The 13,239-nt window shown below is 36.0% G+C and overlaps 1 protein-coding gene across 10 annotated transcripts in view; it reads left to right on the forward strand.

Moving 5' to 3' along the window:
• The window catches only part of SLC4A7 (solute carrier family 4 member 7), a 101,295-nt gene that overhangs the window by 59,607 nt on the left and 28,449 nt on the right, over positions 1 to 13,239 (forward strand). For 6 of the 10 annotated variants that reach the window (XM_054814697.1, XM_054814698.1, XM_054814700.1 and 3 more), the window contains exons 7-10: positions 2,251 to 2,619; positions 8,528 to 8,643; positions 9,952 to 10,109; positions 11,937 to 12,024. In XM_054814697.1, coding sequence (XP_054670672.1) covers positions 2,251 to 2,619; positions 8,528 to 8,643; positions 9,952 to 10,109; positions 11,937 to 12,024 — 731 coding nt within the window. The remainder of the gene's footprint in view (positions 1 to 2,250; positions 2,620 to 8,527; positions 8,644 to 9,951; positions 10,110 to 11,936; positions 12,025 to 13,239) is intronic. The other 4 variants (XM_054814703.1, XM_054814702.1, XM_054814704.1 and 1 more) reach the window with 1 other exon arrangement.

The raw sequence follows: 13,239 nt of genomic DNA on the forward strand, positions 1-13,239 counted from the left end.
GGGGAAAAAAATACCTCATATCCAAGAAAGGTATTTGCAATATTTTTATAGACCGTACCACATCTTTTATTGAACCAATTCCTGAAAATATTCTGGAATGTCAATATGTTTACTCTAGATACCCAGTTCCAAAGTCCAAATAGCAATTTATACTGCAGAGCAGGATAATTTTGTTCTTGTATTTTTTATAGCCTCTATTTTTGTCTCTGTTTTTTATGTTTTCTTTTGCCTTGCATTAACTAAGACACATATAATTTCAACTGAAATTTTTTAGTCTAGTGAAAATGTAGTACTGATTTTATGAATTTCTCCTTGAAGTGGAGCTCCTTTCCTGCCTTGAAAGATGCCTCGTTGCTTAGTGTTCCACTTAACTAAGTGCTTGTTGGGAGCTCTCAGTTTGATACATACTTAGGGTATGCTCCAGCAAATGCCCAAGCTTGCTGATACTTTTTGTTAGCTAGTTAATATATGATACATGCTTAAATATTTCCCTGATAGTTTCAGAATTATTTTTTCTAGAATGAAAATACAACTAATTTATATAAGAGCATAATTTCTTCTATAACTTCTGACTTTCCTGTTTTGTTTAGCAAATGTGAAAAATTCACGTATAAACTTGATTCTACTCATGCTTGAACACTTGAATTCCCAGCTGTAATTCTGTGAATTTTGTATTTGAAGTCTCTTGCTTGTCAGTTACTTTTCATGTATCACTTCCACTTTCCAGTACATTTTAATAATATTCCTACAACATAATATGGCATATATGCTGAAATAAGAAAGTAATGTAACATGATGAACTCTTTGCCAGCATCATATACTGATTTACTTTATAATCCCTCTAATAAATGGATAAACCAAATATGCACATGTGCATAATGCTTTTTAGGCTCCTTTTTACATCTGTGTGTATTAGGACATCTCATGTTCATGATTCACCACAGATACACTGGCAGAAATTTAGTTATTACCGTAGTGATTAATATAGACAAAAATCAACCAGTTTATTGGTCCTCTTGTCTTTACTGCTTTGCAGTTTTAATAGTTGATCTTTGAGGCTTTCAATTTTAATTTAAATCAAGTTTGTATCTGTAGGATCCACTCTTCCATTGTTGGACGGGGAGGGGAGGAATATTTGTGACCTTTACCTGGCATACTTCTTGCGCCGCCTCCTCGTAAATTATTCTAGGGTTGTTCAGTGTATTGGTCTCTGTTGTGCCTAGTATAAATGTGAGATTTAAATGTGTCTAGTTTGCTGTTTCCTTGCTTGATGGCATGTATGTGAAAACAGCACGTTTTTGATTTTAGGGATTGTAGGAGAAGTAATCAGTACTCTTCTCAAGGAGACTGCCATCCCAGGAAAAGTGTTTCTAGTGAACGGGAGGAATGGTATTGTTAAATCTTCTAATGGAAGTACTGATACGAGGATAGACGGTCTCTCTTCCTGCTTAAGGAAGAACTGAAATCCATTAGAAACTTAAATCTGAGGGAACCATGACAAGACTATATTCTCTTTATATGAAATTAATAGGACATTGGAGCTGGATAGGGCAAGAAAAGTAACAAAGGATTTTGGAGAAATGTCTTTGGTTTTAGGCAAATGGGGATATTTGGTAAGTCGCAGCAAGAAGAAATGGAGAAGGGACTATGTATCTCATCCTGGTGCCCTCTTCAAAACCTTACATTGAGACTACAGCTGGCTAGGAAACTTCTTATTAAAACAAGACTTACTGGAAGATAGTTGCATTTAACATGATTAGATATGTTTGATCATGTTCACTTTGAAAATACTTGAATTTTAAAAATGACAATTCTTTGTGTATATTGGATGCAGTTAACTGAAGTCTTGTAATGTTTTGGCTGCTAATGATTTTTTTTAAAATATGTTTTTTGGATGGCATTAATGGTAGCTGCTGTGCAGTTCAGAATAAAATTCTTCTAGGAAAATTTAAGAGTCAGTTTCAAGAGATACAGTTTTGGGGGGGGGTTATATTAACAAATTGTATTGACTTTCAGATAGTATCTTCTCCCACATATCCTTTGGTTTCTAATTAGTACTTGTCAGTAATTTCTGACTTTTCTAATGTCTGAAATAAGATTTGCTCTTATCTCTTGTCTTACTTGCATGAGTATGACACTTTTGGCCCATAAAGCTTGCAATTTACTATGTAAATTGTTAATGCATATTTGTGTGTGTGTTTAGTATATCCCTGTTGTAAGCCTCATGGTGTTTCATTTGTTTTATCTCAGGGGAAGGCCTTTCAGCCTCCCGTCACTCTTTGCGAACAGGTCTCTCTGCCTCAAATATTTCCCTGAGAGGAGAAAACCGTTTGTCAGTTCTTCTCAATTACCTTCTTCCTTCTTCAAGAGCTGGAACCCCGGCAACCTCAAGGTGTACAACCCCCGTAACTACCCCTCAAAACACACCACCCTCCAGTCCTACCTGCAGCCACCCGCCAACCACAAGTGCCCAGCCAAGTCTGCTTCAGGGCAAGGAATTGCTGGTGTCATCTGCCAGTGATGATATTCCTTCAGTAATAATCCACCCACCTGAGGAGGACTTAGAAGTGCAGGAAAGCCATGAAAAGAAGACAGAGGAAAATATTGACAAAACACCAGGCAACTATCGAAATTTAAGCTGTCCATGTGTGATGCTCTCTGCATCTGGATCACTTGCATTGCAATGTTTTTGGCACATAACTTGGGCACAAAGGAATATGACTACTGTTACCTCTGCCTGCATGTTTTATTTCTTCTCAGTAGTGACTGTGTTCTTGTTCAGCGTTTTTAACTTTTTAGCTTTTAACTAAAGCCAGCAAAAAAAAATCTTAAATTAACCTTTATTTGTGTTATTAAAAAGGAATATATTTTTTTTTAAAAAAGAAAGTATATATATAAGCAAAATGTCAAAAATGGTGGCCTTTTCCTTTCACTCACCTACAGTCCATGTCAGGTTTTGCTTTGTTGTTTTTGTCAGTGGTTAAGTTAATATTTTAAACCAGTGTTTGACATCCTGAGATAGCTACAGCTGAAGAGGTAGTGAAGTATTAGGAATATGAAAAGAATCAGGAAGGATGCAATAATCAGTGGTGTTCATAGTTTATTTGTATCATGAAGTCTTTAAGCAGTTTTATTTTTGCTTTTGTGCTTTTAAAAACCAGTAGTAGTTTGCGATAGAACTGGCAGGTTCAGTTCACCTACAACTCTTTCCAGATAGCTACCCATTAGTGCACTGCTTCAGCATCAGACACTTGATTACTGTTTTGTTTTGTTTGATATGCAGAATAGGATAAGGTAGTTAAAAGTTTATGATTGTAGGTCCGAGCTCAGGAATTTATTAATTTGTTGTCTTGCAAAGCTATTGTTCTTTACACGTAAAAAGGTATGTAGATGTATAGATAAGTTGAAAAGTTCTGTTTCATTAATCGTTTTTAGTAAATATTTCATAATTCTTGCATTCTTGATACATAGTTATACTTGCTTTACTTTTGCAAAATTATCACCTATTTAGAGTGATATATTTAGGATTCTTCTAGGTAGGTCATGCTTTTAAGGGGGATCATCTTTCTTTTTAGCCTTCAGGCTCCTTCTGCTTTTCTTTCCCCTACAATCTAGCTTGTAGGTTTGCCTGCTTTATGCCTGGGAGCAGGAGGGAGGAGTGGATTTCACTCCAAATCTTTCATCAGTGAGGTGTTTCTTGGTTTCCTTCTTTCACTTCTTTAATAAGTAGGGGCACACAGTTACATATAGCAGGGGAAATATGCTGACAGAGGAAAGACTGTGGTTATCTGCTTTTTCACATTTTGCAGCCAAATTGTTGAAAAGGAAAGAGCAAACTATGTAGTAGGCCATCATCTTGAGTTGGAGTAGGGGTCCCATCCTTACTTAAATTCAAAAAAGCAAGCAAAAGACTCTTTCTCTGACTTCTTTATGGGAAATTAAGAGAATTCACGTGAAGATCATTCTCCCTCATGGGTGATCTTTCAAAGGTAATTAAAAACCAGAAGTAAAATAACAGCTGTAATTGGTTTTCCAGTTCTTATTTTTCTACTCATCTGACAGGAATGACAGCATGCCAGACGCGAGGTCTTTAGAACCCAAGAGAAGGCAAACAAATGAAAATCAAATACTTGATGCTATTATTATCACTAATAAAGCTTTCCACCAGAATATCCAAGTCATGTTCATTGCTTTTGTGCCTCAAGGGGATGTTTCTCATAAAGGAAGAATCTGAAAGGGATGATTTCCCAGTTAATCCATAAATAAATGTCTTTCCAGAGAAAGATGAACACCAATGATGATGGAAGACATTTTTATTTTCTGAATTTTCCCCCTTTTTTTTTAATTCAAGAAATCATCTTGACCACAGAAAGACATATTTTCCTTAGAGATGCCTTTGAAGACATTTTCAGACTGTGACTTTAGGGCTACAGCTGGATTAATATCTGTCTTGGGAGACAGACCCAGAAGGAACCCTGAAGTAGTAGTCATCTTGAGCTGTTGGAGTGAAACCAGAGGAGGGCCACTAAGATGATCAGAGGGCCGGAGCACCTCTCCTGTGAAGACAGGCTGAGAGAGTTGGGGTTGTTCAGCCTGGAGAAAAGAAGGCTCCGGGGAGACCTTATAGCAGCCTTCCAGTACCTGAAGGGGCCTACAGGAAAGATGGTGAGGGACTGTTTATCGGGGAGTGTAGTGACAGGACAAGGGGTAATGGGTTTAAACTGAAAGAGGGTACAGTTAGCTTACATGTTAGGAAGAAATTCTTTACTGTTAGTTTGGTGAGGCACTGGAACAGGTTGCCCAGAGAAGCTGTGGAAGCCCCACCCGTGGAAGCATTCAAGGCCAGGTTGGATGAGGCTTTGGGCAATGTGGTCTAGTGGAGGGTGTCCCTGCCCGTGGCAGGGAGGTTGGAACTAGATGATCTTTGAGGTCCCTTCCAACCCAAACCATTCTGTGATTCTATCATCTTCCTTGTTTTAATTAAAAAAAAAAAAAAAAAAGAAAAAGTCTTCTTGGTCCATTCCACTATTGATTATGGTCTGTATTACCTCTCTAGTAATTCAGAATATTGCAACCTGAATACTTTTTCTATGTTTGTATGATTGAATTGGGTTTGCCTCTTGTGAGCATTAGGAACTGTGTTAATTTTCTAATAGGTGGCTTTTTTATGTTTAGCATTCACCTATCCTTGACCTTGTGCTATTCAAACTTTTATTTTTTAGTCTTTATAAATAGCTGGAAGATTACTGAACTTAATGTGAGTTACTGTAAAAGGAGGGAAGAGGGGCATGCTTTCTGTCTACCACTTGATTTTTATCAGCCAGTCAGTCATCAGTTCGTAGTAAGTCAACCAGGCAGAGGGTTCTCTTTAACAATTCTTTTCTTTTGTCATCAGTTCAAGAACAGCTTTTGTTTTCCCATCTTTGAAACTGTTGAATAATGAATTCCATAGGTAGAGCTAGGAAGAGAGCTGTCTCACAGCTAAAGATGAACACTGTTAATTCACCAGCATCGTTAAGCTTTGTTAATGTCTGTGAACAACAGCAAAGCAGCCAGTTGTAAGGGGTCTTCTGGTTCACTGACAAATGTACTTTAAAACTGAGTAGAATAATATTTAAAACAGCTTTGCTCTTAAAATAATTACTTACTGAAAATAGTAATTCAGAAGGGTTTACATATTTGTCTTCTAAAAGTAATTTTAATTTATTTGTTTTTCTTCACATTAAGGCTGCATTGGAATTTATTTTTTTAAAACTGATTTTTATTTCCTCAAATACAAATACGGTGTGACTTTGTATTTAAAAGTTTTGTATTTCATAAATTTTGCCTATATAAACATAATTATATTCGAACAGTCATGCTTGTGTTGAACTCATCTTCTATTCCCCAACATTTTTTTTACTGAAATAGAGATGTGAGGCAAATGTCTGTATTCTTCTTGCTTTCTTCTTCCAGTAGATAATGTCCATTAGATTTTTGTGGTGACAATATTAAACTAACTGCAGTTGGCTAGAAAATACACGTGATCTTTAGTGAAGGTGTACTTCTAAGTACTTGAACTTGAGTGATCTTACGAGGTTTTAATCCAAACTTACTCAAGACTCAATCCACTGTTGTTTTTCGAAGGAGGCAGGTGGTATATCGACATAACAATATCAAGAAGAGTACTGTGTGTTTTTAATTATCCCTTCAATATAATTATCCCTTCAGTAGCTTGGTAAGACTAGATGAATTTCTCTGTCTTGCAGCCTGGAAAAACTAATAGGTAGTCTTCCTTTTAGCAGTAGCCTCTGAGTTTGTATCTACTGAACTGGAGAAGTAAGTTAGTTCTTTTATTAGTGTGAAATTTGAGTAAAAGTGTTTCGCTATTAAGAGATGATGATTTTTTTTATTCTGAGTTTTTCTGCAAATATCTGATTGATTGGCGTGCATAATGAAGCACAGTATCATATGGAAATGCTTGCTCAGGTCTGAAAACCTGTAAGCAGTATTCTCATGTGCATGCAGCGGTCTGTCCACCTGCAAGACCAACAAAAAGGAAAACTGTTTACCCGTGGTTTAGGATCAGACAAATGTTCCTGTATCAGTGCCAAAACTTGTGAACCTTAACTGTGACTGGTTGGAGAAATTCTGAAGGCAAACCTTTTAGAAGAATCAGTAATGCTTTAGTACTGAAATACTAAATTAGTTTATGCTAATATGTATAATTCTTATTCTGTCCTCCTCCTTGGTTCTCTCCACTTTTTGTTCTAGTCTCTGCTTGCTCTTGCTCACAGGGCATTTCTGAAAAGTGCAAAATGATGCATTATTGTTCATCTTTCATTAGTCATCTCTATCTTCACTTACCTCTATTGTTATGTAGGGAGGAAAAACTTAAAGTTTATATGTATAAATTTTTATATTATGCTCTTCTGCAACAACTGTGTAATATTTCTGATCTATTTCTAGTCCTACAAACACATTTTAACATCACTTCTTATGCAGTTAAATACTTTGAACTCCTGATTTTGCAGATCATTGATTGCTGTTAGTTATTCTTGTGAATAACATACATCTTGGAGCAGAAGGGTGGAATGGGATTTTTTTCTTTTTTTGGTCTAGCTAACTGAACGTAGCATTTGTAGCATTAGCTAATTATGCTTGCATGTTTGGATTCACCAAGGAAATTACAGCTTATTAACTTAATTTGTTTTTTGCTTCAGGAAGAACTACCCATACCACTTATATCCCTATGAACTGTAGAATGAAAATTACTGGTAAAGGCTTGGACCTGCGTGTTTTCCATTGATATGATGGCTCTTTGAAAGAGTTTTTTGGAAATAAATTTGGCGATCAAATGAAGTGAATTCAGTTGTCATTTGAAATGCTAAAAAGTCAAATTACTAAATTATAAACATGGAGGTTGCAAGTAGTTATGTAGCAGTAGTTGTGACAGAACAGTAGCCAAAACGTAGCCAGTAAGGACTTCAGTTTTTGTCTTGACTAGAGTGACGCTTGACCTAAATACAAACTTTCTGCATGTAATACAAAGTTTAGACTTTAGTCTTTGTCTAGATGTGGTTTTGAAAGCGTGTTAAAGCATGTTTTATCACCACATCTGAAAGGTCTAGTGTAGACAAGCAAGGCCAAACGCAATTCTAGTGCACGTTAAACTGAACAGGTAAAAGCTCTGTAATCCAAAAGATGAGATTTGGGCTTGGTCATGCATGCCTAGACCAGCTTTTAAATGATAGTTGGGTAGGGATAACCATGGTGCAAGATGGAATTCGGTGTGTATGAGCGCTGCGTTACTTGCGCTTTGCACCCTTCGCTCAACCTGCAATTCAATGTTGCTAGTAGCATAGCAAGCTACATAAAATGGTTTTGTCTTGGTGGAGATGTTAGAGGGAAGGTGTACGTTTAACTTGAATAACTTCATTGTATATGCCTCTTTAGCTAGTGTGTTAGACCCTTTCATATAGTAACATCTGATCGAGTCAATAGTTGGAGCTTTGGTCTGTTGATTGAAATCATGGTTTGCAAGCTGTCTATCCTTCATGTAGTACACTGTTTGCTTGTACAGGTTTAGTTAACTACCCAGGATATCATTCCTTGTAGTTGTAGCCTGAGGCTTGCCGAAGCTTTTTACAATTGAAATGATTGCCGCACAGCAGACTAGATAGCAGAGGTCTTTGAGGACTGCTAAATATAGTGAATATTCTATCTACTAACTACTAGAGCGGTTGCAATTTAAAATGTCAACAGTTGCTATTTTTTCTGCAGTTCAAGTAGCTCTTGTTTCTGGTGACTGTTCTGCAAATGGCCATCATTTGGGCAGTATTTAATTTTGATTTTTTAAAAAATTATTTTATTATTTTCACAACACAGTGACTTGTTAATGTTGCATTTATGATACTAATGTAGGGCACTCTTACTGAATAACTTGCACATTTGCTTTAAGCAAGCTGCCACGTTGAGTTTTGGTAGTGTCGCATACTCCGTTCACTTCATACACCATTTTAAATTTATTTCCTTTGTTTTAATTTAGGGCTCTTAGCATCTCCCCAGTCAGCACCTGGAAATTTAGACACTGGGAAAAGTGGAGACGTTAAAGGTACTGGGACAGGAGGGAGCAGAGAAAACAGCACAGTTGATTTTAGTAAGGTAAATAACATTAAATACCTTAATGTTTAGCACAAAATAACTATGTAACAAAAATGTGGGGGTTGTAACTACCCTCTTAGTTGTAACTAAGACACATATATGTATGCACGTGTATGAGTGTACACAAGACGTACTAAGGCATAATTTGTATGTGCGAGTGTCAGAATATGGCGTAGGCTAAAGGTGTCAAATGTTTCGAAACTCTTCCTAGTGGGACTGAAATTTGTTTCATTTCACGATCTTTTTAGTATTTTGGTAATTTAGAGTGTAGCCACTGTACTTTCTCATGCAGAGGAAGATATTTTCAGATTTGCTATAAAGACTCTTACGAAAATAATTTTGTAGATGGTGTTGTAACATTTATTTTATAGGACTGACTTTTTTTTTCTAAAGAGGGCTTTTAAAGGGGATTTACTTTATATGTTTTATGAGTTTGCTGTACAAAAGTTATTGTACATCTTAATCATCTGTACTGTGCAACACTGTAAAAAATTGGTTTGCCAAGTTGAATAATTATGTTTAAGGAAAGCTAACTTACACTGTAGTTCTCATTTAATCATGGCAGGTGCCTTTTATTCCTGCTGCTCTGTCACGGTTTTTATGTTTTTGCTTGGCCTGTCCTTCTGTACACCTGCCTTGTCTCCTGTTGGGCAGGAGTCAGCCTCCTGGCACTGTAGTTGTGGCACACTTGGTGTGGGACTCAAGAGGCCATCTGTAAGTTCTCTAGATAGCAATGTAGCTGGTGCTTGTGTGTGTGTGTGTTTGTGAACAGAGTTCATGTGCTGTACCACTTGCTCATGCTATTCTGTAATTATGTACAGAAATGAAAGTTAAGATTTTCCAGCCATCATTTTCTTTATGGATGAAAACATAAACATACAAATTATTTTTTCAAAAATTTTGACATATTTGAAATATGCAGCTGTGAAATAACTAATTGCATTCTAGAAACCATGCGTAATTACACGAACTCTCCTTACTTAATTGTGCATAGATTTTGATATGTCCTATCACGGAATGTTTGTCATTAAAAGTAATATTAGAAAGGTGATTATGCAGTTTGGAGTCTTCTAGAATATAGTAGATGGTAGTAATTCTAACTTTTAGAAAATAGGTTTTTTTATTAGTTGGCTGGCTGGCTGACATTTTCTGCATATGTTTGTCTTTTCTGTACTGTGGGATATTTAATTTGCTTTTTGATTTTTCTTTGTAGCATAAATGTCTAGTAAATACTGTTGAAGTTATGTTATAGAATTTCTGCTAACAATTGTAAGGGGATAAACACTTGTTTCATCTTTGTATGAATAGGTTGATATGAACTTCATGAGGAAAATTCCTTCAGGAGCAGAAGCATCAAATGTGTTAGTGGGAGAAGTAGATTTTTTAGAAAGACCTATTATTGCTTTTGTGAGGCTCTCCCCTGCTGTGCTTCTCTCAGGTCTCACAGAGGTTCCAGTTCCTACACGGTAAATACATGCCTGGAAGGTCTGACTTTACTTATACCATAAAGTAATAACATTTAAGATCTCAAATAATTGTAAACTTTTATACCTACTCTATTAAACTCAAGAAATGTAGACTTCTGTTTAACACTATGTCAGTCATTTGCTGCAAAATTTGAAGGAATGAGATCTGCCATAAAATTCTCTGAATGCTTTAAAGTTATATAATAATGCGGTCTTGAAGTAAGTGTGGAAGTTGAAACCGATAGCTGACCTGGACTAAAAGCATTGAGTCTTCCAAACTTGTGTTGCCATTGTAAAGGTGGGCATGAAGATTGTTTTAGTTCCCTTCAGCGTGACACAGGGGAAGAGTCTGAAAGTCTAATATGAAGCTCTACTCTTTGTATACAAATACTCTGTATGTGAATATCCTAGGTGGTGGAAAAACTTACTTTTTTTATTATATGCCTGAATCTATATGATTGACACTGGGGTAACCAATCGGCAGCTAATACATTGAATCGGTTTTCAATCTGCAATATGCCATCCAGCCTGGTGCACCCACCCCCCAAAAATCATAGGTCTCGCTAGTATACGCTGGGTGTATTTACCACAGACGACCAAAATGTCAAAATGCAGGTCCCATGATGCAGATAGTAGGTCATTTCATCAGTCATCATGGAGGACACTTCATTTTCTGTCCACATTGATGTATTGGGCTGTTCTCTGGTGTTTGGCATAAATTTGTACATTTATGTTTTTGGTGTTTTTTTAAATGTTCTAAAATTATCGAAGTGCTTGTTTATCTTTGTGATTTTCAGGTTATATGCTCAAAAATAATCTTGGCAGTGTTCTTATAAATAGATGTGAGAATTTTCAGAGGGTAGTTGACGTTAGTGCTCATGTTTCTTGGGATATTCCAAAATTTTGGCATACAGATTATTGTATTAACATAGCTAAAATTATCCGGTCCTGAATTTTTTTAGAGTGGTGTAGACTTGCAGATTTGGAATAGCGTACTTGAGTCTGAAGATGTAATCTCAGTTTCAGTTAGGATAGTCAACTTGCAAAGGAAGAATAACATTGAGCTTTTTGTCCTGTGAGGTGAAAGAAGTCACTACTTTTTTCAAATGTGTTGTACTTAAGAACTTCATTTTCATGGAGTATAGGAAGAAGGTTGTGAAATAATTAGGTTCACTCTTTGGTTTATATCAAGACACTAGTCCTGTTCAATTAAAAAAAAAAAAAAAAAGGGTGATAACTATTTTGATTGGAAATTGAGACTGTCTGTTAATGCATGCTGTGACCAATCCCCAAATTGGATTCCCTTCCCCAAAAGGTCACTTCTACCTTCTTAGTTGTTCAAAATGCAGGTTCCCTTCCTTTGCACTGACACAGGACCAGGATATTCCTATGTGAATATGCCCAGTGTGTTGCTTGAAGTGTATCTGTGCATCCGCTGTGTGACGTACCCCGCCACAGCAAGTGAGGGGGTTTAACTGCCATGAAGAGGTGATCATCAGGGAGGCTAGAACAGGTCATACAATCCAGAGGAAATATTCGTTGAGCTCTAGTCTGTGGATTTCTACTACATTTACGGCATTATAAGCAGCTAAAAAATTAGGCTTAATTAAGAAGATTTCAGAGTAATTTTGGTTCAGGATTTGAGGTCCTTCCAGTATGACTTTGAGGCAAGTCTTTTCGTAGTCTTGCAGCAATCTTTAGGATCTTAAATGGTGGAGAGGATATTTTTACTTCACCATTAAATTTTCTTTAAGCGTTAGTTTGAAAGAACCCTCTGAATAAATTCAAATGAGTCAGCTGTGTCCATCTTGATTGCTTTCTTCACAGGTTTTTGTTTTTGTTGCTGGGACCAGCAGGAAAAGCTCCACAGTACCATGAAATTGGAAGATCGATAGCAACGCTTATGACAGATGATGTGAGTGATATATTTTAAACAATTGTAGTTAAATAAGTCTAGAATAACGTATTTACCGACTGTTTTCAATGAATGTATTCTAGAGTAACAGGTTAAAGAATAAAACCCAAAACTGATTAAATGAGTAACTGTAAACTTGTTTCTTGTGTTAGTGAATTAGATAATGCTAAATTAACTTCCCCCTTATCTTTCTTGAAGAAATCCTAAATGTATTTCAGAAAAAATATTTTAGCTTTGGCATATAGGTTTCATTTTTATATTAAATTAGGAAATAGAACTATTAAATAGTACTGCGTCTGATGTGAGTCACTGTATGTCAAAAAGGACACAGCAAACTGCGTAAGTGTTCAGGACAGAAAGTTTAAGAATGTGTGCAATTGAGTCATCATACATTTTTTTATCAAAGTGAGGTCAAATAATTAAAATTAGAATTTTACTATGCATTTGAAGTCATATGCTTAGAACCCTGGTGGATGGTTTTAAAAAGCACAGGGAAATTGGGACTTTGTAAGACTATTGTCATCTTACTGAGCAAAATTAGGATGTTTTAAATCTGTCTTCATATTGAGCGCCACCTACTGAACGGTTGATAATTATTAGGGTTATCTAGCAGAAATTCTATTTCTTTACTCTAGAACAATTTAAAGCTTGAAAATGCAAACCAGAAATTGGTTGTTTTACAATTGGGTAACTAGTCTGTGAATACAGTATTTGTTCAGTGTGAGAACTGAATATTCCAAGCTTTAGTTGCAGCTTCTGATTTTTTAGGTAGGCTGAATTTTAGGAATATTGTAGATCATTGAAATAGACCACTGAATAATTTATATTTTTCTAAAGACCTAAATAGGCTTAAAAGATCTAACTTACAATTAGAAGACTTAAGGGTCAGGTCTTTGGAGACACAGTTCAGGTTTCAAATGTACAGAAGCAGTTTAGGATCATCTTCTGCGAACTGGGTTTTTTTTTTTTTATAGCAAAACTAGCATTTTTTTTCTCTCTGTGTATAAAATGCATCTTGGGATTCAGGAATTTTTTTTTTTTAATACTACCTATTTGTCAATTCAGAGTTTGTGTTGTAGTAGTCTGTAGAACAGTGTAGGGTTGGGGTTTTTTTAGTAGTAGTAGGATTGCTTTCATGTGCTTTAAAGAAGTCTTTTAAAATTAATTAAGCTAGAGGTATACAAATGAAGTTCTTAACCTTCAAACCAAAATACA

Source organism: Grus americana, chromosome 2, assembly GCF_028858705.1.
Source record: "Grus americana isolate bGruAme1 chromosome 2, bGruAme1.mat, whole genome shotgun sequence".
Taxonomy (NCBI): Eukaryota; Metazoa; Chordata; class Aves; order Gruiformes; family Gruidae; genus Grus; species Grus americana.